This window comes from Taudactylus pleione, unplaced genomic scaffold (genome assembly GCF_031769625.1).
Source record: "Taudactylus pleione unplaced genomic scaffold, aTauple2 ptg000251l, whole genome shotgun sequence".
In the NCBI taxonomy this organism is placed as follows: domain Eukaryota; kingdom Metazoa; phylum Chordata; class Amphibia; order Anura; family Myobatrachidae; genus Taudactylus; species Taudactylus pleione.
The window spans coordinates 5,793,059-5,820,638 of NW_028284653.1; the positions used below are offsets into that span (position 1 = coordinate 5,793,059).

The window sequence follows — 27,580 nt, forward strand, 5'->3', positions numbered from 1 at the left end:
GAAAAGGAGAGATTGGAGGTGAACATACAACTAGACTAATATATAGTGCTCACCACCTTACGTTGTGCAATTGAGTGAGAAAATGCCAGATGATCAAATTTCTTTATAACTAAACAATTACAAATTTTATAACTCTTAAATATGGCAATTGTATTTTTATAAATGATGATGAAAATACTACTTTATATTGTATTGTCCCCTGACAGGAGCTGGTTGCTTTGGGATTAGGCAACATATTCTGTGGCTGTTTCAGAGGCTTTGCTGTAAGTACAGCTCTCTCACGATCAGCTGTCCAGGAAAGCACTGGTGGAAAATCTCAGGTACTGGAATGCAAAAGAGAATAGTCTTTATGTATACCAGGTTTAGTTGAAGAGGTTCTTTAAGGGGAAATTTAGTTCTGTGATGGAAATTACTGATGTTTGATAATACTGTAATTGTATTAGCATTTTCAGCCCTTTATCTTTTCTGTTTTCCTGAACTCAAAATCACAGGGAAATTATTCCAAATGTACAGATAATCCGATTACATATTGTAACGTTCTAAATATGTGCAAATGTACAGTATGTGCACGGTTGTGAAATTTCAGAGTTTGATAAGTGAGGGGTGGGGCAGAAAAGTCCCAGCAGTGTGAACAATGTGTACTCTATGTTTATGGGGAGACTGGGGGGGGGGGGTTGGATACATACATTGAAACAGTGAGTCAACAAAATTAATTCTTATTGCAGTAAAACATTTTGTTGTTGGTTTCATGACTTTTCAGAAACATTTTAACATATCTAAATATATTCATGCATATTTTTGTAAAATTCATAATATATGTGTCTAAAATCAAATGTATTGATTTTATTACTGCAGATTGCTGGTGTGCTTTCAGCTATGATTGTTATGATAGTCACTTTGGCCCTTGGATTTCTGCTAGAAACATTACCTAAGGTAATTGCATCTTGGAAACATTATTATTCAAATATTATATCCAAGGCTAACAAATTATACGTTTCCAGACTCATAAACTGTATTATATTTACAATAAAGTGAACATTAAATTTTTTCAAAGTATTCACCAGAGGAGTCTATGCAAAGTTCCATGCGCACAAACCACTTGGTGAAGCAACTGGACCAGTCCGAAGCAGGTATGTCTTCTACATGCTGGATGAAGGTCTCCACTCCATCCGGTGAATCAAAACAAATCCCATGCATCTTGCACTTGATTTGTGGGAACACAAAGAAGTCGCAGGTGGCCAGGTCAGGAATGTACGGCTGATGACCAAGCTCCTGGATGCATTCAAGGGCCAGAAGTTCCACAACTTTCCAGAACTTGTGGGCAGGTGCATTGTCGAATGCACATTCTTGGACGGTGCCTGGAAATGGCTTCCAGCACTAGTGGCAGGCATTGGTTGGCATACCAGTCACCATTGATGATGCGCTACTACACGAGTGGTACAGTAGCTACATGACCAGTCTTGGCCACAAAAACACCCACCATCTGCTTGGCCATGCTGCACTGACGTCTGAACTTCTGTGGTGGTGCACCAAGATTCATCACCACTGATGATTTCCCAGACAGAGTTTGAGCATGCGCCATCAAACCTGGCCACAATGTTGTGACTCCAAGTCACCTGAGTCTCATTCTGCTCTCTAGTCAGCTGATGTGGTACCCAGTGTGCAGAAACCTTGCTTAGGCCAAGCGTTTCATGGAGTATTGAGCGGATGGATCCCGATGAGATGCCTATCTCCTTCTCTAACTGGGTCACAGTCTCCATGGTTTCCACCTCAACTATGGCCTGCATGCAAGCAATTTTGTCCTTGGTGAAGGCGGACACAGGTCGATCGCAATGCTCCTTGACTTCCAGGGACCTTCTCCCATGCCGAAATTCTGCAAACCACTCAAACACAGTGGTTCTGGATGGTGCTTCCTCCCCATAAGCAGCTCACAGTTGGTCAAAACTCTCTTTCTGTCGCAGACCACTCTTGTAGTTGTAGAAGTTCATGGCTTTCCAGTGGCCTCTGTTGAGCCCCAGAAGAGTGTCTTGAAGGAAGTGAACAAGCTGACTTCTTCAGTGTGCAGGGGTGCTTAAATACAGTTCTGTGCCCTGATATTGCACAAGAGTTGTAGTCAGAGATTACAGATCACAACCATTCAGTCAGATTGTGCCTACCCTACCTATGCACTGCACATCCAGAAACTTATTGCATATATATATAGATATATATATATATATATATATATATATATATACATACAGTGTATAGATACAGCCAGAGTATAGTTACAACAGTTATCATCATCAATTTGTTGGTGATTACTGATATAGGGTTAAAATCAATAAATAAATCATTAGATAAGAAAATGTAAAGCTCCAATGAATACCCAGAAGAACCAGTTCAACTGATAGTTGAAGTTACCGTATGCCATTGTGATACAGTGCAGAAATGTATCAGGGGCGGACTGTGCATCATTGGACCCATAGAAAAATATGGGTAGTAAGGAACATGATGATCCTGTTCACGCTTCACGCTCCACTATCTTTGCTCTCAATAAAGCAGAATGAGGGCAGAACGAGGGCCTTTTCTAAACATATGTGGTCTCTGCTCCGATCTTTTCTCTGAGTTGGGGCTGACCTCTTGCTAAGTTTTGCACTGATCCCAATGTGCCATGACCATTAGTTTATTTGTCTATTTTCATCTTTCTCTGCCTTCACCTCTTATAACCTTATCACTTTTGTGTGGTCTCACATTGCTGGGTATCTACTAAGTCATCTGAAGGACTACAGGCATATATCATGTATTGAAAGCTGAATTTGCCTGTCCAAGCACATTACAGCTTTACCTCTAATCAGCTTACAGATCTGTAAAGCAACGTCTGTTGGCGTTAAGTTGTTTTTCTTTTGCTTTTATTAAATAAACATAGAGGTCCAACTGAAACACTTTCTGATGTGGCCCTTTAAAATCTCAGATATTGAATTTGTTCTGACCTCATTTACAAAAACAGTATGTACATATCAATTTGTTGAATTCTTCTTTGCAAATATTGGTTTTCTATGTAATGAGATTATGAGCATGTAACAAGTGTAATGAACATGTAATGTAAGCATGCCTCAATGTAATACTTTTCTCTTTCCATTTGTTTTAGTCAGTACTTGGAGCAATATGTCTGATTAATTTAAAGGGAATGTTGATGCAGTTTAATGAAATACCAATTCTGTGGAGGAAGGATAAAGTTGATTGTGTAAGTAACATCATTAGAAACTATCTAAATGCAGCTATTCAAAGGTCATCCATCTATAAGTAGTTCCCTCATCAACTTTTCATAGCATCTACAGGATATCTTGCCTGCTTATCATCACATTCCAAATTAAACAACTTTCAAGGTTAGAGGACTACAAGGGGCCTTAAGTCTGTTCCCAGAATTAATGGAAATAGCTATACTATGAATAATACAGTAAAATAGTAATATTATCCAGCTTTTACGATCACTTGTGATTACTTTTCATGTATCTTACTACTTTCCTTATGAAACCAAAGTGTCACTTAGTATTTTTTTTTTACATTTGGTAAGTACAGTAATCATTGCATTTTTGTTAACATGTGATATTATTCATATTTATCATAAGTAGTTAGCCCTTGTATGGTCTTCATGCACATTACTGAATTCATGGATTGCTGTTTATTTTGAATTAGGGGTGTGCACCGGCCACTTTTCGTGTTTTGTGTTTTGGTTTTGGATCTGGATCTTTCTTCGTGTTTTGGATCTGGATTGGTTTTGCCAAAACCACCCTTCCGTGTTTTGGGTTCTGGGTTTTGTGTTTTGGATCTGTATTTTTAAAAAAAGCATAAAAACAGCTAAAATCACAGAATTTGTAGGTTTTTCTGCTCCTATGCTATTATTAACCTCAATAACCTTAATTTCCACTCATTTCCAGTCTATTCTGAACACCTCACACCTCACAATAGTGTTTTTATGTCCAAAAGGTTGCACCGAGGTAGCTGGATGACTATGCTAAGCGACACGAGTGGGCGGCACAAACACGTGACCCATCTAGGCGTGAAACTGCAGTGGCAGACAGGATGGCTGTTTGAAAAACTAGGCCCCAAACTGTACATAATGCAAAGAAAAAAAAGAGGTGCAAGATGGAATTGTCCTTGGTATTATGTTGTATAAACAGGACATGCACACTTTAACAAACCAATCATTTCAGCGCCAGGGTCTGCCACACAACTGTGGCTGAAATGATTGGTTCGTTTGGGCCCCCACAAAACAAGCTGGCAATTAATCTGTCCCTGCACAAACTGGCTCTACGGAGGCAAGATGTCATCCTCATCCTCCTCATCCACCGATTCCTCACCCTCTTCAGTGTGTACATCCTCATCCTCACAGAGTATTAATTCGTCCCCGCTGGAACCACAGGTCCCTCTCTACGTTCTGGAGGCTGGTCTCCCTGGAAGAGTTGATAATTCATTTTATGAACATCATCTTCTCCACATTTTGTGGAAGCAACCTCCTACGCCTTTCGCTGACAAGGTTCCCGGCTGCACTAAACACTCTTTCGGAGTACACACTGGAGGGGGGCAACTCAGGTAAAATAGAGCCAGTTTGTACAGGGACCTCCAAATTGCTTCTTTTTCCTGCCAGTACAGGTACGGACTGTCTGACATGCCTACTTGGATGCTGTCACCGATGTAATCCTTTAACAGACAGACGCACGCTTGTCGCTGCTGCTTTGAGGATGCAAGTGCGGCTACAGCCCACACAATTCACAAAGACAGAAAAAAAAAAGAATATTTTTATTGTTTGTGGAGCGCACTTTGAGGGTTACACCACCCTTTAACAGCCAGACGCACGCTTGTCGCTGCTGCTTTGAGGATGCAAGTGCGGCTACAGCCCACACAATTCACAAAGACAGAAAAAAGAAGAATATTTTTATTGTTTGTGTAGCACACTTTGAGGGTGTCACCACCCTTTAACAGACAGACGCACGCTTGTCGCTGCTGCTTTAAGGATGCAGGTGCGGCTACAGCCCACACATTTCACAAAGACAGAAAAAAAAAGAACAATATCTTAATTTTTTGTGTAGCACACTTTGAGGGTGTCACCACCCTTTAACAGACAGACGCACGCTTGTCGCTGCTGCTTTAAGGATGCAGGTGCAGCTACAGCCCACACAATTCACAAAGACAGAAAAAAGAAGAAGAATATTTTTATTGTTTGTGTAGCACACTTTGAGGGTGTCACCACCCTTTAACAGACAGACGCACGCTTGTCGCTGCTGCTTTGAGGATGCAAGTGCGGCTACATCGCATACAAGTCACAAACACATTAAAAAAATAGTTTTTTATTTTTTGGAGCACTTTGAGAGTTACACCACCCTTTAACAGACAGACGCACGCTTGTCGCTGCTGCTTTGAGGATGCAAGTGCGGCTACAGCCCACACAATTCACAAAGACAGAAAAAAAAAGAACAATATTTTTATTGTTTGTGTAGCACACTTTGAGGGTGTCACCACCCTTTAACAGACAGACGCACGCTTGTCGCTGCTGCTTTGAGGATGCAGGTGGAATCTAGATGGGATTTGGAACCGGGGACACACTACCTCCATCAATTGTCTAAATCCCACTGCACTAATGGCGGATACCGGATGCACGTCTAACACCAAAATAGCAGTCAAGGCCTCAGTTATACGTTTTGCTTCAGGATGACTGCTGTCGTACTTCATCCTCATCGCTAGGGACTGTTGGAGGGTCAATTGTTTAGTAAAATTAGTGATGTTCCTACTTCCTCTCTGGGATGATGAATAACTCCCAGCAGCAGCAACAGCACTAGGAGGAAGTGGTTCTTGATCTTTCCCTATTTTATTTTTATCTGAGAAAGTTTGGTCCTCCATTTATGTTATATTGATATATACGTGCAGCTAAAGCGCACACAAACACAGAAAATATTTTTTTATTTTTGCTGGAGAGTAGTGCACTTTGTGGGTTACACCACCCTTTAAGAAATGAGCCAGCCGGCTCTTTACTTATGGGACACAGGCGCACGCTTGGCGCTGCTCCTTTGTTGATGCACGTGCAGCCACAGTGCACACAAGTCACAAACACAGAAAATATTTTTTTTTTTGGTTTGGACTGGAGTGTACTTTGGGGGTTACAGCACCCTTTAACGGTCAAGCCAGCCGGCCCTTTACTTATGACACAGGCGCACGCTTGGCACTACTTTGTTGATGCACGTGCGGCTACTGCGCACACTATTCACAAACACAGAAAATAATTTTTTTTTTGGTTTGGACTGGAGTGTACTTTGGGGGTTATAGCACCCTTTAACGGTCAAGCCAGCCGGCCCTTTACTTATGACACAGGCGCACGCTTGGCACTACTTTGTTGATGCACGTGCGGCTACTGCGCACACAATTCACAAACACAGAAAATTATTTTTTTTTTGGTTTGGACTGGAGTGTACTTTGGGGGTTACAGCACCCTTTAACGGTCAAGCCAGCCGGCCCTTTACTTATGACACAGGCGCACGCTTGGCACTACTTTGTTGATGCACGTGCGGCTACTGCGCACACAATTCACAAACACAGAAAATTATTTTTTTTTTGGTTTGGACTGGAGTGTACTTTGGGGGTTACAGCACCCTTTAACGGTCAAGCCAGCCGGCCCTTTACTTATGACACAGACGCACGCTTGTCACTACTTTGTTGATGCACGTGCGGCTACTGCGCACACAATTCACAAACACAGAAAATAAATTTTTTTTTGGTTTGGACTGGAGTGTACTTTGGGGGTTACAGCACCCTTTAACGGTCAAGCCAGCCGGCCCTTTACTTATGACACAGGCGCACGCTTGGCACTACTTTGTTGATGCACGTGCGGCTACTGCGCACACAATTCACAAACATAGAAAATATATTATTTTTTTAGCACTTGGGGGGAGCACCCCTGATGGACAGAGCACCCCCTGGACAACACTACAGCACTCCTTTAGGACTGGGACACTGCACAGGACTTTGGAGTGGACACAGCCCCTATGGAGAACTGACTGCACAACACAGTCCAGCCAGCCCCTATGGACTTTGAAGTAGTGGACACAGCCCCTATTAACAACAGCAGCACAGCACAACACAGCCAGCCCCTATGGACTTTGAAGTAGTGGACAACAGCAGCACAGCGCAGCACAGCACAGCACAACACTACTCTGCACTACACTACACTACACTACACAGCCCAGCCAGCCCTAACTCCCACCCTCCCTCTTCACTGTCCACAGCCGAGTGAGAAAATGGCGCCGACGCAGGTACCTTATATAGGATCCAAAACCCGCGAGACTCGGAAGGCGGGAAGATGACGTTTTGCCTCGATTTCAGATCCAAGTCAGGCGGGAAAAGTCGAGCCTGACTCGGATCTGCCTCGGATCGGGGGGGCTCGGGGGGGTTCGGATTTCAGAAATCCGAACCCGCTCACCCCTATTTTGAATCATGATTTAAACCAGGGATGGGGAACATCAAGCCTGGGGGCCATATAAGGCCCCTGGAATCATTTGGTCTGGCCCTCTGAGCTTTTTTCTGCTAGCTTCATTTGGTTAGCAGGGTGCCTAGAAGATCACACCGCTGCCCTTACAGCTCCCCGCAGCATCCTCAGGATGCTCCTGGCATTGCTGTAGTCACCGGTGATTGTGGCCCCACCCCATGTGACGTCACACAGAGGGGGCGTGGCCTGCACCAGGCCCGCAAATAATGTTATATATATCAAAATGGCCCTAGACAGAAAAAGGTTCCCCACCCCTGATTTAAACAGATAGTTTTTGATTGGTTGCTGTGAGTTTCAACATATAATTGCTCTTTGGACAATGTTAATACAAGTATATATTCCCAAATATTTATAGGACAAGGCACATTTATTTGAGAGACACATTTTCCTAGGAAGAACATTTTCACAGCAATCCATAACATTGACAAGTACAGTATTTACAGTGTAGTTGAAGGTGTCCCTAAATTCTAAACCTTGCGCTATATGTCTCACAGTTAGTGTGGGTGACGACCTTCATAGCTGCAGTGATTCTTGGGCTTGACCTTGGACTGGCGGCAGGAGTAGGATTTGAGCTGCTGACTGTGGTTTTTAGAACACAATTGTAAGTATTTGAAAGACTTCACTTGCACTTCCTCAAACAGACAGGGCCAGCAGTACCATTAGGTGAGCCAAAGCTGTTACCTAGGTCATCAGTTTTTAGCATCTAAAACATTGAATGAGTGATACAATGTCACTTATCCATTCATTTGAAGGCTTCTGAGACACGCCCATGTGGAGTGCTGGTTTCTGACATGGAAGAGTACTAATAAGCAGCTTCTCACAAACTGATGGTTATTGTTCCTACGGATTGGGTACGGGATGTCAGTGCTGGGGATCCCAGCGGTCAGAATTCCGATGCCAGCATCCCGACAGGGTTAGGATACCATCACCTGTGGGTCAGTATCCTAACCCTCTCCCTAACCTAACCCTCCCTCCCCGGTGCCTGAATCCAACCTCCCCCTAGTTGCTAAACCTAACCCTGCTACTTACCTTTGGGATTCCGGCGGTCGAGATGCTGGCGCCGTTTTTTTGACAGGTGTCGGGATTCCAGCGCCGGCATTCTGAGTGCCGGATTCCCTGCGGTCGGGATTATGCCCGCATCCTGTTCCTACAGTATGTCAGTGTTACGCTAGGAATGTGATGTTTTGCTGTAATATCACAGCCACGTCGCACACTACCAGTCCCGGGAGGAGATGATCTTGCCTGATAAAGGCAACAGCAACAGTGGCAGGGACACAACATCTGCATTTTAACATGAAATTTAAAGGCTTAAACACAAATTATGCTTTTTAACTCCATCCCCAATTGCTCAAAGGTATAAAATGGCTAAAGATAGAAGAAAAACAATCGATGTGCATTGTTACTGCTTCTAGTGTGGAATATCAATATCTGCTTTTTGAGTGTCAGTGGGCTATGAGACAAATGTCCACTTAAGAATACTGTAGTATAAAATTATAAGTAGCAGTTAGCATGATGTTCCTTGTTCCTTCAGGCTAAAGGGCTAGCCGCTAGAGGATGCTATTGGGGTGGATAGAAACCACAAACATCTATTTTAAGCTGGGTACATACTAGGTCATCGTGTCGGCCCCTCCGACCTTTCTGGTGATTGGTAAATGCATACACACTTACCAATCATCTGCAGATGTGCCGGGCTTGACATCACAGCTGGGCGGGCATTTAAATTTGCCTGCTCATTTGAGCTGTCACTTATCAGTGGGTCCCTGCAGAATGTGTATGTGTGATCAGCGGGTCATCCATACACACCAGCAGATGACCGATATATATTTCAGATATATCAATCATCGGCTGTGATGCAGGGTCAATCCGATGTGTCTGTGAATGATGACATTTACAGACATATTGGGTGTACACACCCGCTGATGTACTTCATTGGAATGGGCAATATATCTATCAGTGGGGATGCTGTTAATTTACCGTCACCCGGAATGCCGGCCGTCGGAATCCCTATGGCAGAAGGCCGACCCGGGTCTAAAGCTAGGCATCGAAAATGCAGACAACTATCTTTAGCCCCACGCCGAAATCCCGACGCCCGGCATCCCGGACGAGGTAAGCCGGGGATAGTTTAGGTTGTAGACACGGAGGGGGGAGGGATAGGTTTAGGCACCCCCGGGGGGACTTAGGATTTGGCAGCCCCCGGGGTGGGTTAGGGATAGGGTAGGGAAAGGGGGAGTTAAGGTTAGACACCCCTGGGAGGGAGGTTAGGTTTAGGCACCCCCTGAGGAGAGTTAGGTGTAGGGTGTGGGGAGGGGGGATTAGACACCACTGGGGGGGAAGATTAGGGTTAGGAACCCCGCAGGAAGGTTAGGGTTAGGCACGTCTATGGGAGGGTTAGGGTTAGAGGGGGGAGAGGGTTAGCGTACTTACGTGCTCCTGTCAGGATGTCCTCCTGTCGGGCTTCCGGCATCAGTATGAGAACCGGCGGCTATTTAGCCGCCAGTATTTCATACCGATTCCCTATCAGTGTGCACCAAGCTTTACTGCACAAAGTTGCAATAATGGATACAAAGTAATTTGCATCTCAAAGTCCCATCTAGCTACACTAAGGTGGGAAATGGATCAAACCACTCTATACTAACGAGAATACAATTAGACGCGGGGTTTGGAGTGTGGGAAATGGCTCTGGGTTTCATGGTCAGAGTTATTCAATTAATCAGCATTTCCCCACACTGTAAACTATGGGTTAATGCATGCTAACCCATACATTGTGCACAAAGTGCTGGAATCTATGGCTTTCTTTGCGCGTTTCAATGCAGAGTCTGCATTTTAATGCAGTTTTTCCCTTGAAACTCCTGAGGTTGCAATTAAAAATCCACCCTCTTGGGCTTAGCACGCAGGGTTTCCACAGCTAATTGAATCTGAGAAAGCGTTCAATTAGCTGCAGGGTAAACCCAGCGCCCAGTGCTTGTAAAGGGTCAGGGGAATCAAAACAATTTTATGTTGGGGGCAACATAAAATTGTCTCCCCTCCCAATAGGTTGCACAGCCCCTGCACTGCACGGAAGAGGAGGTGTAATGTGCAGTGTTTTAACTTTAAGATAGCATGCTACACCTACTCCAACATGCAGTGCAGGGGCCGTGCAGCCTATTGCTATAAAGCACAGTCCCTGACTGTCCGCAGCCACCATGCCTTTCAAATGTTTGGGGGGGAAGAGCCACACCCTTGCCCCCCCCCCCTTTCTTATGCCCATGTAAGGGGTAGATCAGCGGATTTAAATTTAAAACAGCAATAGTAATAACAAATGCTAAATTAATCTTGTTCTGCGTTTATTGCCCTTTTTTATCCAGCAGTCAAAGTCAGAGATAATCTGAGTCTTTGAAAACCTGCTGTTTAGTAAATATATGTGGAAGTACAAATGTGTTATCTGCATAGTACTGATATGTATATTCGTATGTCCTCATATAACATTATCATAATGAATATTTTACTGTAGTGACTGTCATTTATTAATTCTGTTTTTGTAAGCCCTGAATGCACGCTCATTGCCAGTGTTGGAAGAAGCAACATTTACAGAAACAGAAAGGACTATTTAAATGTGAGTATTACATTAAAAGTGCAGACAAACACACACGTGATTCCATATACTGTATATATAACTATGAACATTTTTATAGATACATGAGCCAGAAGGAATGAAAATATTTAGATGTCCAGCTCCAATCTTTTTTGCCAATTCCAGTTTCTTTAAAGATAAGCTCACGTCTGCTGTAAGTATGACCAAACCATTAATCAGTGAATAATATACAATATATGACATAATACTGTGTTGTACAATATTGTTTTATTTTTCGAGGTTGGATTTAATCCAGTGAGGGTTTTGCATAAAAGGAATAAGGCTTTGAGAAAAATTAGAAAGCTACTGAGTAAAGGTGTTCTTCATGTTTCATCAGTAAGTATGTCTAATATTTTTAATTTATAGCTACTATAGCATTAATTGTAGTATAGTAACTAACTGTGTGGTAGGATATATGTGATTACTAGATCAAGAAAAATTGCAATGAGCTTACTCTGCCACCCTGTCTGTGGAAACGGGTTTACATATCTGTCTAGGCGCTCTTCTAACCATCAGTAAACTGCTGGTATGGATTACATTGTTACATTGTGTTTGTATATATATATATATATATATATATATACATAATCGGATCATAGTTAGGCACAAAAATCCCTCTCTCTCTCTCTCTCTCTCTCTCTCTCTCTCTCTCTCTATATATATATATATATATGCACACACACACACACACACATAGTTGTATCTGTATATACACAATCACAGGAGATCACAGACCCTAAAATTCGCATCTTGGTTAAACTGTTTAGAAGTGAATACAGGAGGACCTTGATAATTGTGTATTTTCATACAGTGGATATAAATTCTTTAAACCTAAACTGAAATGGTGGCTTTTTGTGATGCACAGTCTGAACTCATGTCCAACCTTTTTTCACCTTTAATATGCCTTTCCAACCTACCAAATGCAAGTGAAAAACAAAAATATTTTTTTTATAAAGAAAAAAGTGGAAATACAAAAATCTACAATAACCTGGTTGCATAAGTGGGCACACCTCTAAACTAATACTTTGTGGAATATCTTTTATTTATATTATAGCAGAGAGCAAGTAAATCAATTTTGTGCACAAAAACATTGCTATTCAACCCCACTATTCCCTATAAAAAAAGGATCAAAGTCCATAACCTGTATGCAGCTCTCTTCAGGTGGGATGTAGTCATTATCTTCATTGTTGGGATACCGGCACTCAGAATACGACACCAGTCAGAATCCCAATGCCAGCATCCTGACAGTAAGTATTGGGGTTGGGGGAGGGGTTAGTGTTAGGCACTAGGGGGAGGGTTAGGGTTAGGCTGCGGTGGTGGAAGAGGGTTAGTATTAGGCACTAGGCAGAGAGGGTTAGGTTTAGGCTGCGGGGTGCAGGTTAGGTTCAGGCTGCGGGGAAGGAAGGTTAGGGGTAGGGGAAGGGTAATATACTTACCTTCATCTGTCGGCATTGTGACCCAGTTGGTATTCCGATGTTGGGATTCTGACCGCCAGGATCCCGAGCACCGGCATCCTGTATCCAACCCCTTTAAGACATTCCACAAATTTGTCAATGTTATGGCTCCGGGCTCTGACTTGACCATTTCAAGTTTTGGAATTGGCCTAGCTTGAACTGGTACCCCATTGCCGTGCATAGCATACCCAACTGCCCTACTCCAACTTGGACAGCCCAGCTATCCACTCCACTATGTCACGTCTGAGACTGGAATGTGGGACGTGGTGGGCCTAGGTTGCGGGAGGAAGCGGAGATGAGGGGCCTGGATATATGTTCTCCTCATCCACAGGTCTTGAGTGTTGGCGAGACCCGGACAAAGGTGTGGAATCTAACCGACGGGATGGTGTTCGCCAGTGACCCCTCCAAGCGGGATTTGGGCGTCGCTGCACCCCGAGAGCAGGTCGCGGTCCTTTGGCCAGGTACCCAAGCCCTGCGGGAATAGAGACACTACACCCATGGCCCCCAAGAGAATATGCCTCGGTAGGCACTAACACTAACCTACAGTGCATTGTAATAACCCCTTGACACGTAGATCACTAGCAAAGAAGATATTCAAGTGGAGATGGACTCACGGTTACACGGATATTCACCAGAGACGGGAGGCACACAGGTAGAGATGGTATACACTGCTGCACGGATATTCACCAGAGACGGGAGGCACACAGGTAGAGATGGTATACACTGCTGCACGGATATTCACCAGAGACGGGAGGCACACAGGTAGAGATGGTATACACTGCTGCATGGATATTCACCAGAGACGGGAGGCACACAGGTAGAGATGGTATACATTGCTGGTGTAACGATGGATAGGAACCTGGACCGGGAACTCAACTATAGCACACTAGGAGACAACTGTTGTTCAGGCAACTTCCTGTAACCAGTGGGTCAGTTATATACCCAGGGGAACCCTTTGATAGATGCACAGCATCAGCTGATCACTCACCTAGCCTGGGATGGAGATACTGTCACATGGGCCGACTGTCATGGCGGCGCCCATGTCCGGAGTTGCGATGCCAGACACCAGCCACCCGGAAGCCACTGCATGCGAGGAGAATGCTTAGCTTCTCCCCCGCCACCGCGCCAGCTGCCCGACCGCCCGGGATGTCAGGGGAAGCCGGCGGGACAGTAAGTGAGAGCCAATTCCCGGCTGAGCCCTGACACACTGCTTCCAATTCAGTTATATTCTGTTAATTTGACATTCTATAAAGAAACATATTCATACATGGACAATGAAATTATGACATTACATTCTAAAAACAATTAAAAGTAAATAGCTCGTTTAGCATTCATCTTAGCAACAGCTGTGGGTAAAAAGCTATTTCTATACCTGGATGTCCATGTTTTAATAGAGCTGTACCACCTCTTTGATGGTAAAAGGACAAAATACCATAACTAAGATTGTCACAGTCTGTAATGGTGCTTTCCATCTGTCCTCAGATACTGTTTATTAAATTTGTCCTGTTTAGAAGATAACCATTGACTGATAAAATGTTCTGCTGTTTTGACTACTCTCTGTAAAGCTGTACTGTCCGCCACAGTGCTGTTACTAAACCAAGCTGTGATACAATGGGTTAGTATGCTCTCTACAGTACACCTATAAAAATTTATAAGGCTATAAGTTGATAAGTATACACAGATAATAAAGACACTGCTCTGCCTTCTTCACCAGCGAATAAATATTTAAAGAACAGCCATAATCTGTACACACAGAATTTAAAACTCCAACTGCAGTCCATTTATATCTAATTACCATAAATCAAAACTTCGATGTCAGCACTAAAACTCCTTAGGTTTTTCTTAGTACATTTAGAACAGTTAGAAAATGTGTCTGTTATGTTTTTTTCCCCATTTTGTATCGAATTTCTACTAATTGCTGCATACTATGTTAAACACGTTCTGAGAGCAGGTCATTTCTAAATCAAACTTTATATTTGTTTATGTACTATTCTAAGATTTTCTCATTTTATTCAAAAATCACCATGTACCAAATATTGTTTTTTCTTATTTCACTCCATGGTATCTTCTCTAAGGCTATCACGTCCTTCACTCTACCTGCATCTCATCCCTCTGTACACATTGCAGCCTCAATAATCTACTCCCCTCTTGTGAACACACATGACCTTTTTACTTATCTATACACATTGACAATAACACCCTCAACCTGTCGCCATAAAAAACCTTCATACACCTCATACAACTATGTTTATATCTCTCTCCTTGTACTTCTATTAGCTGGTGACATATCCCCAAATCCAGGCACACCCACATGCCCCACTCACAATGGAATATACAGTCAGGTCCATAAATATTGGGACATTGACAGAATTTTCAGATTTTGGCCTCTATTCACCACCACAATGGCTTTGAAATGAAACAAACAAGATGTGCTTTAACTGCAGACTTTCAGATTTAATTTGAGGGTAATTACATCCAAATCAGGTGAACGGTGTAGGAATTACAACAGTTTCAATATGTGCCTCCCACTTTTTAAGGTGCCAAAAGTAATGGGACTATCAACTCAAAAGCTATTTCATGGACAGGTGTGGGCTATTCCCTTGTTATTTCATTATCAATTAAGCAGGTAAAAGGTCTGGAGTTGATTCTAGGTGTGACATTTGCATTTGGAATCAGTTGCTGTCAACTCTCAATATGAGATCCAAAGAGCTGTCACTATCAGTGAAGCAAGCCATCATTAGGCTGAAAAATCAAAACAAACCCATCAGAGAGATAGCAAAAACATTAGGTGTGGCCAAATCAACTGTTTGGAACATTCTTAAAAAGAAAGAACGCATCGGAAAGCTCAGCAACACCAAAAGACCTGGAAGACCATGAAAAATAACTGTGGTGGATGACAAAATAATTATTTCTCTGGTGAAGAAAAACCCCTTCACGACAGTTGGCCAAATCAAGAACACTCTCCAGGAGGTAGATGTATAGGTGTCAAAGTCAACAATCAAGAGAAGAGTTCACAAGAGTGAATATAGAGGGTTCACCACAAGATGCAAACCATTGGTGAGCCACAAAAACAGGAAGACCAGATTAGAGTTTGCCAAACAACATCTAAAAAAGCCATTACAGTTCTGGAACAACATCCTATGGACAGATGAGACAAAGATCAACTTGTACCAGAGTGATGGGAAGAGAAGAGAAGGAAAGGAACTGCTCATGATCCAAAACATACCACCTCATCAGTGAAGCATGGTGGTGGTAGTGTCATGGCGTGGGCATGTATGGCTGCCAATGGAACTGATTCCCTTGTATTTATTGATGATGTGACTGCTGACAAAAGTAGCAGAATGAATTCTAAATTGTTTCGGGCAATATTATATGCTCATATTCAGTCAAATGCCTCAGAACTCATTGGACGGCGCTTCACAGTGCAGATGGACAATGACCCGAAGCATACTGCAAAAGCAACCAAAGAGTTTTTTAAGGCTAAAAAGTGGAATGTTATGCAATGGCCAAGTCAATCCCCTGACCTGAATCCGATTGAGCATGCATTTCACTTGATGAAGACAAAACTGAAGGGAAAATGCCCCAAGAACAAGCAGGAACTGAAGACATTTGCAGTAGAGGCCTGGCAGAGCATCACCAGGGATGAAACCCAGTGTCTGGTGATGTCTATGCATTCCAGACTTCAAGCTGTAATTGCCTGCAAAGGATTTGCAACAAAGTATTAAAAAGTGAATGTTAGATTTAGGATTGTTTAGTTTGTCCCATTACTTTTGGCCCCTTAAAAATTAGGAGGCACATATATAACCATTGTAGTTCCTACACCGTTCACCTGTTTTGGATGTAATTACCCTCAAATAAAATCTGAAAGTCTGCAGTTAAAGCACATCTTGTTTGTTTCATTTCAAAGCCATTGTGGTGGTGAATAGAGGCCAAAATCTGAAAATTCTGTCAATGTCCCAATATTTATGGACCTGACTGTAAATCCAGCAAACCTCAGACATATCAAATGCCTCCCATCATACTCCAAGCCACTAAAATGTGCCTTATGGAATGCACGCTCTGTCTGCAACAAGCTAACATCCATCCATGATCTCTTTATTTCAAAAAACCTCAACCTTCTGGTGATAGTCGAAAATCAGGCTCACACATTAAGACACTTCCTCCCCTGCAGCACTCTCACACGGTGGTCCATACCTTCAGCTCTGGTAATAGTAAAGAAGGTGGGGTAGGAATATTACTTTCCCAACTTTCACATACACAATTCTCTCACAGGTACCATCACTCACATTTAAATCATTTGAAGTACATTCTATCAGGACTTTCACCCCTTTCTCTCTGCGCATTGCTGCTATCTATCGCCCACCTGGTCCACCCCAAAAATTTCTGGAGCATTTTTTCTGCCTGACTCCCTCACTTCCTATCCTCTGACTTCTCCACCATCATCATGGATGATTTCAATATCCCTATTGACAACCCACAATCTCCTCATGCCTCCAAACTTCTCTCTCTAACCTCCTCTCTCGGCCTCACCCAATGGACTGACTCTTTTACTCATCAAGATGGCCACTGCCTTGATTTTGTATTCACCAGACTATAGTAAGTTTTTTGAATTCACTAATGCTCTTTTCCCTCTCTCAGATCACAACCTTATCACCTGCACACTCTCCTTCATTATGTCAACCACAATGCTAATCAAATCAACCAAGCCTCCTCAAACCCACAGAAATATTAATGCTATTAATTTTCAACAACTAGCCACCTCTCTGTAACAACTACTCTTACCAATTTCTACGTGCACTTCTCCTGAGACAGCTGTATTACACCTGAACTAGACCCTAGAAAAAGCCCTTGATGAAGTGGCTCCAGCTACCCATCACACTCCACATAGACTTAGACGTGGCATTCCAAATTAACAAGACACCTACAAAAACTCTTACGTAAAGTAGAATGTCAGTGGCATCAACCAAGCCTCCTCAAACCCACAGAAATATTAATGCTATTAATTTTCAACAACTAGCCACCTCTCTGTAACAACTACTCTTACCAATTTCTACGTGCACTTCTCCTGAGACAGCTGTATTACACCTGAACTAGACCCTAGAAAAAGCCCTTGATGAAGTGGCTCCAGCTACCCATCACACTCCACATAGACTTAGACGTGGCATTCCAAATTAACAAGACACCTACAAAAACTCTTACGTAAAGTAGAATGTCAGTGGCATAAATCTCGTACTCCAAGTGACTTCGTCACATATGAGACTATTTACCACTCTTATCGTAATTTTCTGGACACTGCAAAACAAAGATATTTCCAGTTTTTCATTTCTGCCCAAGCCTCTAACCCCAAGCATCTTTTTAGTACATTTAAATCACTTCCTACCCCTCCCTCACCCAACCCACCAGCTACTATATGTACACAAGATCTTGCTTCCTATTTCAAGGACAAGATTGATAATATCCGAAATGAAATGGTGGGCTCTTTCTCAGCCACTCAATTCCCTACCTGAACCCGCTGGCACATTCTCATCATTTGACGCCACAAATAAAGATGAAGTATCTATACTCTTCGTATTCTGCTACTCTACTACTGTACCTCTCCTCTTTATTCTATACCCTCACAAATCAGTTAAGCTCTGTCTCCTGTGCCTATCCCACCTTTAACTAAAATCTGTTATCTCTCTTTCTCTACTGGTATCTTTCCATCACTGTTCAAGCATGCAGTGATCACTCCCATTTTGAAAAAACAAAATTTTGACCCTAACTCTCTCTCAAATTACCGTCCCATCTCCTAGGTCCCATGCCCATCCAAAATACTGGAGAGACTTGACTACACTCACCTCACCCACTTTCTTAACTCACACAACTTATTGAAATCTCTTCAGTCAGGCTTTCGTTACCAACACTCCACAGAGAAAGCACTGACTAAGATAGTAATTGATCTGGTCACTACTAAGGCTAAAGGCCATTACTCACTTCTTATTCTTCTAGATCTCTCTGCTGCCTTTGACACCGTTGACCACTTTCTTCTCATACAAACACTACAATCCCTGGGTCTTCAGGACACAGCCCTTTCTTGGTTCTCAAACTACCTATCTAATCACTCTTTCACTGTTTGCTTTTCTGATTCTGCCTCCTCTTTGCTACCTTTATCAGTTGGAGTACCACAAGGCTCAGTCTTCTCATGGCAAACTAATCAGCTCTTTTCGTTTTCAGTATCATCTGTATGGGGACAATACTCAAATCTACCTATCCTCTCAGATTTGTCACCATCCGTGTTGGTTCGTGTCACTGAATGCCTTTCTGCCATTTCATCTTGGATGGTATCTTACCACCTCAAACTTAATATATCCAAAATAGAATTAATTATATTTCCACTGGCCAAAAGTAGTTACCAACCGATATCTCTATCACTGTTGACAACTGGACAATCAACCCCACCCCACAAGCCCGCTGCCTAAGTGTCATCCTCGACTCTATTCTTTTGTTCCCCACGTTCAATCTGTCTCAAAATCATGTTACATACATTCAAAAAAACATATACAAAATTCGACCATATCTTACACAAGACACTGCAAAAACTACAGTATAATCCATGCAGTCATAGACTATTGCAATAGTCTCCTTACTGGTCTTCCCAAAAACAGACTCTTGCCGCTACAATGCAGCTGCAGGGATGTTCTTTCTCGCCAAATGTTCATTGTCTGCTGATCCACTCTGTCAGCCCATTCATTGGTTACCGGTCTTCTATCGTATTCAATATAAAATACTTTTACTTACACATAAAGCTAATAACCAAACCACACCAACATACATCTCTTCACTTATCTCAAAATATCTCCCAACCTGACATCTCCACTCTGCACAAGGTCTGCGTCTCTCATACACACGCATTACTTGTTCCCAAGCATGGTTACAAGACTTTTTTTGGGCTGTACCCACTCTGTGGTATGCCCCTCCATGCACAATAAGACTTTCCACTAGTTTCCAAACATTCAAGCGTTCCCTTAAAATTCACCTCTTCAGACAAGCTTATCAGATTCCAGAACCAATATAAACCAAGAGCCGTGACTTCTTCTCATATCTGGGCACTAATGTGTTGCTCCCACTGCCGCTGATGTCATCACATTGGCAAGCGGCGATTCTGTCTATCAGATGGGGAACGTGATTCACAGAAGATTGCCCTGCCACTATTACTATGTGGGGACTTTGCCTTTGCTCAGGATTTCCCTAAGAGTGGTGAGACTATATGGATGCAAATCATACTAACACACTGGCTCTGCTAATCAAGTTTCTATACCACTAGTGGATTTCCACAAGATCCTTTGAATGACATTTTTCACGTGACTAATATTTGCCAGTCATCAGTGATATATCTCTGTGAGAATATGTTGTTGATATAGGATACTAGTTATACTGTATCTTTTATCTTCATTTTATTTCTGTATTTACATGTAATGTCGTATAAGCATTACATTTATTATCAATTAATCCAGCACTCCCTTAGGTGTATATATATATATATATATATATATATATACTCACTTGGTTTATGTTGATCTTAATTGAGTAGTGTTTCCAGCACTACTATTGGGTGCTGCTTTTTAGCTAACATTATTATTGTATTTTATTGGTTGCGTCTCATTTGTATACTTAGGCATTATATATATTTTTAGATTCCAGAACCGCCCACATAACCTTCATAGCTTCCCTATCTAATTACATCCCTTCTTACATACATATCCTCACATATTTTCTCTTTCTTCACTTTCACATCCTCCTAACCATAGGCAAACTTTCCTCAACTTGACAGCGGAAAACTTCACAATCTTCAGGTGCCCCCGTCCCTGTTTGACACCTTCTGCCAGACGTCTGGTTCTTTGTGCGCATGCGTGAAGCTCAGGTCACGCATGCACACTAGGATTTCCGAGTCAGGATACCGGGGACAGCTGATCTCCTCACCAGAGCAATGTTGAACTGCTTCAGTGATTTTATATCCACTGTAATACCCATTAATTACACATTATGCCACCTACCGTAGTGCCCATTACACATTATGCCACACACCTTAATGCCATTACACATTATGCCACATACAGTTATGCCCCTGACACCACTATATGCCCCATGGTAAGGCTTCTAATTACTTTTAAATTACCTGCTCGATGCCAGAGGTTTCATGCTCGTTGTCAGGTGTCCCATAATATCATATGCACTGTAACTGTACATTTTGCTTCTTTCAGAATGGTGTGTTATGCACTTCATACAACTATGTGGATTCTGATGATGAACTGGACAATAGCAGAGTGGAAGAATTGAACAACCCAATTAACCTACCATTTGCCATAGACTGGAACTCAGAGCTTCCAAATAGTATTGAGGTGCCAAAAGTTGATCTTCACACTTTAATTCTTGATTTTGGAGCAGTTTCATTCATTGATGTGTCAGGAATGAAAAGCCTGAAAATGGTAAAAACACATTCCTTTTTCTTTGTCAGAACTTAAAACTTTGAAACCACTTTAACAACTATCCCTATAATATAGTATTTTGTTTAACTGTTGCTAGAAAGTATGTAGGTAAATGAATAGTTTACATTATGAAAACAGTAAGCACAGGTAGTGCACATCCAGCACAGACGGTGTAATGGTTAGCATTACTGCCTCACAGCACTGAGGTTGTACGTTCAATTCCCACTATGGCTCTAACTTTGCTTGCGTGGCTTTCCTCTAACAATCCATAAATATACTGGTAGGATCTTCTCCACTCCACCTCTATCCTGCCTAGCTGCCAACATAATCAGTACACATTTGCACTAGTTCCATACCTGGTGCAAAAGATCTGTCTAAATTTAGAGAGATCTCTGCATCTAATGACCTCTGCATAGTTCGCCATTCCATCTACATGCCCATGCCATGCCATCAGAAAAACTTTAAAAGTTTAAGTTAAAACGGTTCAGACGTAAGGTGGAGAAGCTGCTAAAATGTGAAGGATCCTTAGTTGCTCAAAGTTCCTTAAGGTGGGTTCAGACCTAGCAGATATATCTGCAGATCGAGTAATAGCGCCCTGTGCCGGCTAAGTGCTCTGTGCTCATTATTGCAGGCGACGCAGCCATGTGCGGTCAAAATTGGGGGCGTGGCCATATTACCATAGGTCACGCCTCCATACGTGACGTTAACTGAGGGGCGTGCCCGAATGGCACGCCTCCAAATAACGTCAGGCTGGGGTGAGCCTCACTAGCTGGGCTTCCCCCAGCCCTATCACGGCACTGAATGGATGCCGCGCGCATGCATGCAGCATCCATTCAAACTCCGGGATCTGAGTGAAGGGTGCGCCCTCTTCACTTCTAAACACCTGCACTTTAGTAAATATACCCTTATAAGGTATGTCTATTGAAGTGCATTCATATTCCATGACAATGAATACAAATGATGTCTACATTCTAACCCATTTCTATTCTTGTAACATTATTTGTTTTCATTTTCAGACTTTGAAAGAATATATCAAAATTGAAATCGACGTATACATTGCTAACATTGACAGTAAGTTTGCGATTATTTGTTTTGGAATACAATAAATCTAATTTCTGGATTTAAACAAAATGATACCTTTAAAAAAATGTAACCATAGCTTTTTCTTTTTGATAAAAATTTGCTTTTGAATTAATTTTTGGATTACTCTACTTAAAAAAAAAGAAAGAATCAAAAAATTCAATACTTTAGAACTTTAGAACCTGATAACATCAGAGTAGTTTCTGTACAGGTAAACTGTATTGTCTAGGGTTAATGTATACCTCCCAACATTAGTAATAGCAAAGTGCATGCACTAGAAGGGTGTGTTGTACCCAGTCTGGGCTTCTAGTTCCACTGTGCATGTGTGAATTGGCAAAACTGGATCCTTTGTGCATCCAAGCACTTAAGATTGACTGGCAAAGTGGTAAGACTTCTCCTACTGCTGCCTGACAGTTTTGATGGGGATCCAGGGGTGTATCTATAATGGGTGCAGGGTGTGCGGAGCACAAGGGACCCTGGGTTCTGGGGGGGCCCACAACGCACACCCTTCACCCATATTTTGTATACTTACATCTCCGAAGTCCCACGTCGGTTGTAGCAGCGCTACACAAACCCCTGGAAAATGCCAATTTTTGTGGCATTTTGCGCATGCACAGTAGGGAAATCACCAACTAGTTCCCAGAGTCTACTGCTTCATCAGTGTGCTGCCGGCCATCGGGGAGTGAGGAGGGGGCCCCTGACGGGGAAAAAACATGGGCCCCCTCCTCCCTTAATGCGCCCCTGTGGGGAGCAGATTATAACTCAGCTTGCCAGCTAACTTTTCTTGGTTACCTAGGCCCTTATATTAGTGCCAGAGGAAAGTGTACACCAGCAATGAAAAATAATACCTAGGGGCTTATAAAATAGCTTGCGACTTCCAGCCACTGCAAGAACTCCTACAAGTCTTCCCGTTTTTTAAAGTGGCAATCATTTTAAAGGCAAAACCAGCTTGGGTTAGCCTTTAAAGTGATTGTTGCTTTAAAAACACGGAAGACTCGTAGGAGTTCCCGCAGCTACTGGAAGTCACAAGCTATAACATAATGTCTAATGTCTTAATGACACAGAGATAAAGGGACACAGTTTTTTAGCTGCTGTTTCTCATAAATAGTATATATTAATAATGCACATTGCAATAAGGTTTTTATTTAGGCTGCATTATTATATGTAATTTTTCAAAAGTGCATGGCAAGTAAACTTTAAAAGAAACCCAAGCTTATTATTTCATGTACAGGTTGAGTCTCCCATATCCAAAAAGCTTGGGACCTGGAGTATTTTGGATATCTGTTTATTCTGTATTTTGGAATACTTGCATACCATAATCAGATATCTTGGAAATGAGACACAAATCTTTAAATACAGAATGCATTTATGTTTCATTTGCACCTTACACACACAGTCTGAAGGTAATTATATACAATATTTTTAATAATTTTGTGCATCAAACAAAGTTAATCTACATACACAAAATTGATTTCTGTTTCGTATACACCTTATAAACAGTCACACTCAAAAATTTCTGTATTTCGGAATATTCTGTATTTCAGAATATTTGGATAAGGGAGACTCAACTTGTAGCTGGTCAGGTTTAAGTTTACACACTCGTTTTTTTATATAATTTTTCAGGCAATCTTTTGGATAAGTTAACTCAGTGTGATTTCTTTGATGATGACATCCAGTCCTCCATATTGTTTCTCACTGTCCATGACGCTGTTCTGTATGCACTGACCAAAAGAGACATAACTTATTACCGAGATCAGAAACCTATACAGGTAACAAAGAGACTGGCCATTTTTCTTGGTATCATTATATAATAGCTCTATCTGATAAAAGTGTTTAAGTGTATTTCTCTGGTTATAGGAGAAAGAATATTACATATATGAAAATGGATACATGAATGGAGCCATACACAATAGAGTAAGTAAAGGTTTATCAGAATGCATATTTATTTAAAATACACTTGTTTAACTAGACCATTTCCTTAATATTAAGTGTTCCATAATCGCACAGCAATATAATCAGTAGCTATGTTTGACAGCCATCCACAGACTGGCAGCATTAGAATTTTTCATGTGTAAAACTTAATGGCAAAAATAAATATTGATCCCTATAGTAGATGTAGCTGACATGGAATGGGTATGAAATACCGGCAGTCGGGATGCCTGCTGTCAATATACCGACAGCGGCATCCCGATACTCAGGATCCCGACAAGGGTCGGGTAAGTATGCTTACCCTGCCCCCTTCTCCCCCTAACCCTACGTTTGTACATCCTAACACTAACCCTCCCCCTACCCTAGCCTAACCCTTCCCGTTAGTGCCTAAAACTATCACTCCCCCCTTGGTGCCTAAACCTAACCCTCTCCCCTTACTGCCTAAACCTAACCCCCTCCCCAGTGGTACCTAACCCACCCCCGGGGGTACCTAATCCTAACCTCCCCCATCCCTAGCCTGAGCCTAACCCCCACCGTGATGCCTAAACCTAACCCAAACCTTCCCTCCCCTGTGGCTAAGTCCTAACCAGCCCCACTATACTCATGTTCGGCATCCTGGCTGTCAGGATTTCGGCGACGGGATGTCACCTCCTGTTGGTATTCCGTTGACGGCCTTGTAGCTGGGTAGTGGCATTCCGGCACCAGGATATCTTCAGCCGAGATGCCACACATCGGGATTATAACTACTGTACATCCCGCTGAAACAGTTAAGGGTATATTTACTGGGATGTATAGTAGTTATGAGACCGGCAGCCGTGATGCCGCCAGTCTCAATACCAACAGGGAAATCCCATCAAGGAACTTAAGATAGGCATCGAAATACCGACACCTATCTTAATCCCGACGCCAAAACACCAAAGGACGCCAACCCAGGATACCCTTAGCTTTAGCCGTGGGAGGAAAGGGTTAGGTTTAGGGAATGTAGCAGGTTTAGGGTTAGGTTTGGGGGGGCAGGTTAGGTTTAGGCACCCCTAGGGGTTAGGGTTTATGTTAGGCACCACTGGGGGGTGGGTTGGGTTGGTTACACATTAAGGGGGGAGGGTTAGGTTTAGGCATGGAAGTGGGAGGTTAGGTTTAGGCACTAACAGGGAGGGTTAGGATGCAAGGTGGGGAGGGTTAGGGGGGGGAAGGGGGGAGGGTAAGTAATCCTGTCGGGATACCAACCACCGGGATGCCGCTGTCGGTATTCTGACAGGAGGCATCCTGACAGCAGGCATTACATACCCATTCCTATATACTAAAGTGCTGGTCTTTAGAAGTGGAGATTTTCCCCATAGCAACTAATGAGATTATACTTATCACTTATCTAGCACCTTCTAGAAGATAATAGCTAGAATCTGATTGGTTGCTATGGGCAACATCTCCACTTCTACAAAACTCTCACTTTAGTAAATATATCCCTTAATGTAGAACACATTGGGAAAAAAGTGCACTTGTAATATGGGGAACCACTTTTACATTCAGTCCTAGTGTATGTAGGATATAGCTGTAGAGGGCAACACAATGCATGCATTATATACATATTTAAAGTCTCATTGTTAACTTAGTTATGTTTTATTGTTAACCTACTCTAATACATTGGCATAAAAGCATTATCATGGTCCCCTATCCCATTTCAATTGTGTATTTATTAAAAAGGCTTTTTAAGAATCATTTGATTTATTTTTGTTTGTTTTCAGGCTCAGCATGAAACACAGTTCTAATGTATTCAGTTTTGACTTGATTGATGATTAAAGGATTATGACTCCTATTAGTATTTTATTCTCATGTAACACAGTCATTCCCGCATAATCACACAGATTAAGGCGCACAAAGAAACTAGACTGGAAAAAGAATTTATTTTTAAAAGTAGAGAAAGAAAAGTACAGTACATAGAATAGTACAGTACATAGAAAAGTACATAGAAAAGTACAGTACATAGAATAGTACAGTACATAGAAAAGTACAGTACATAGAAAAGTACAGTACTATGGGCCTGATTGAGAAATGTACTGTACGCACACAGAAGCTGTGTCTTTGGGCACAGCTGCTGTATGCATATATGCTAATGCTGTAGGAGGAAAAAGATGCCTCCAGCCTTCATCTCAGATCCAATGCCTGCGTCTGAAGACACAGGGTCAGATTAAGATCTCAGCCATCTGAGTAAGTCTAATGCTGGGTACACACTTGCCAATATATTGGCTGTTTAATTGAATGGCTGATATATCGTGGACGGGTCGGCCAGTGTGTACCAGCGATATATCTATGAATGAATGTTAGTCATTTTAGAGCCATATTCAATTAGGCTGCGAAAAGCCATTATCGCTGATTACATCATTTTCGCATTTCTCACTTATCCCCGTATTCAATTTTTAAGACTTTTCGCTGGTGCGAAAAGTCAATGCATCAGACCCTGCGAAAAAGTATCACCTATGAATATGTGGTGAAAAAAAGTGCAGAATTGGGGTTATGGGGTACAAACTTCCAAAAACTGCCCTGCACCCCTTGGACAGTCCCCCAAAGGTATTCTGTGTAAAAAAAATTATTAAAAAGTACATTAGGACACCCCAAAAAAGTACTTTCGTTTTGGGGGTGAAAAAAAACAAAGTTGGGGGACAGACTTCTAAACTAGTGAAATAGATTCAGGGGGGTCTCCAAGTATGTCCCAGGTGTTTTTTTTATTGCAGGTGGTTGCAGCAGGTGGATTTTTCATGTTTTAAAAAAAATCACATTAGCCACTTTAAATATGCTTGCACCCCTTTTCATGTACCCCAAATTTGATGGAACTACTTATTTTGCAAAAAAAAGTTGCTAAATGCTATTCTTCACAACTTTCCCAAAGACGCTAAATAGCACTTATTGAGACCATTTAAATACCTTTAGCAGGGCTATTCGGGGGTACCCATAGTGAACCCCCATGTCAGAGCATCTTTTGGGGGGTGTCAGGCTGATTTCCCAAAAAATAACAGCACTTTTTGCTGATTACATTTTTGCCAGGTCCCATTTTCGCCGATTTGAAATTGAATATGGGGATACATGGGGACGAGCGCGATACTTTATTGCAGCCAAAACCTCCGATGATGGCAAAAAGCCTGGACTTTTCTCTAATTGAATATGGCTCTTAGAGGGAAAACTAACAGCAAATCACATACTGCCCTCAATGTATGTTCTTCAATTTAAATGAATTGACTTGATAAATACTTTAAAGCAGAGGTTCCCAAATGTGGTCTTCAAGGCTCCCCAACAGTACAGGTTTTACAGATATCCATGGTTGAACACATGTGGTTAAATCAAATTAACTGAGGTACCAATTAAGTCTAATACTGGAAGCAGAAGGAAAGAACTCTGTTTTGTGAGCACTCTTAGTAATAGAAGTATATTAAAACTTTTAATCACGTTACTAAAATTTGAAAACCTCTCTCGCTCTCTTTCAAATTTTAGAAATGTGATTAAAAATATAGAATTAATAAGAGTGCTCACAAAA

At 42.1% G+C, this 27,580-nt stretch overlaps 1 protein-coding gene across 1 annotated transcript in view; it reads left to right on the forward strand.

Moving 5' to 3' along the window:
- LOC148515263 (chloride anion exchanger-like) overlaps positions 1-27,341 on the forward strand; it is a 50,644-nt gene extending 23,303 nt beyond the window's left edge. The window contains exons 9-20 of the mRNA XM_088480259.1: positions 207-320; positions 856-933; positions 3,131-3,226; positions 8,014-8,120; positions 11,042-11,111; positions 11,191-11,283; positions 11,370-11,465; positions 20,824-21,048; positions 22,065-22,119; positions 23,752-23,897; positions 23,986-24,042; positions 25,797-27,341. Of these exons, the coding sequence (XP_088336385.1) occupies positions 207-320; positions 856-933; positions 3,131-3,226; positions 8,014-8,120; positions 11,042-11,111; positions 11,191-11,283; positions 11,370-11,465; positions 20,824-21,048; positions 22,065-22,119; positions 23,752-23,897; positions 23,986-24,042; positions 25,797-25,820 (1,161 nt within the window). The 3' untranslated portion in view covers positions 25,821-27,341. The remainder of the gene's footprint in view (positions 1-206; positions 321-855; positions 934-3,130; positions 3,227-8,013; positions 8,121-11,041; positions 11,112-11,190; positions 11,284-11,369; positions 11,466-20,823; positions 21,049-22,064; positions 22,120-23,751; positions 23,898-23,985; positions 24,043-25,796) is intronic.
- The last annotated feature ends 239 nt before the right edge of the window (positions 27,342-27,580 follow it).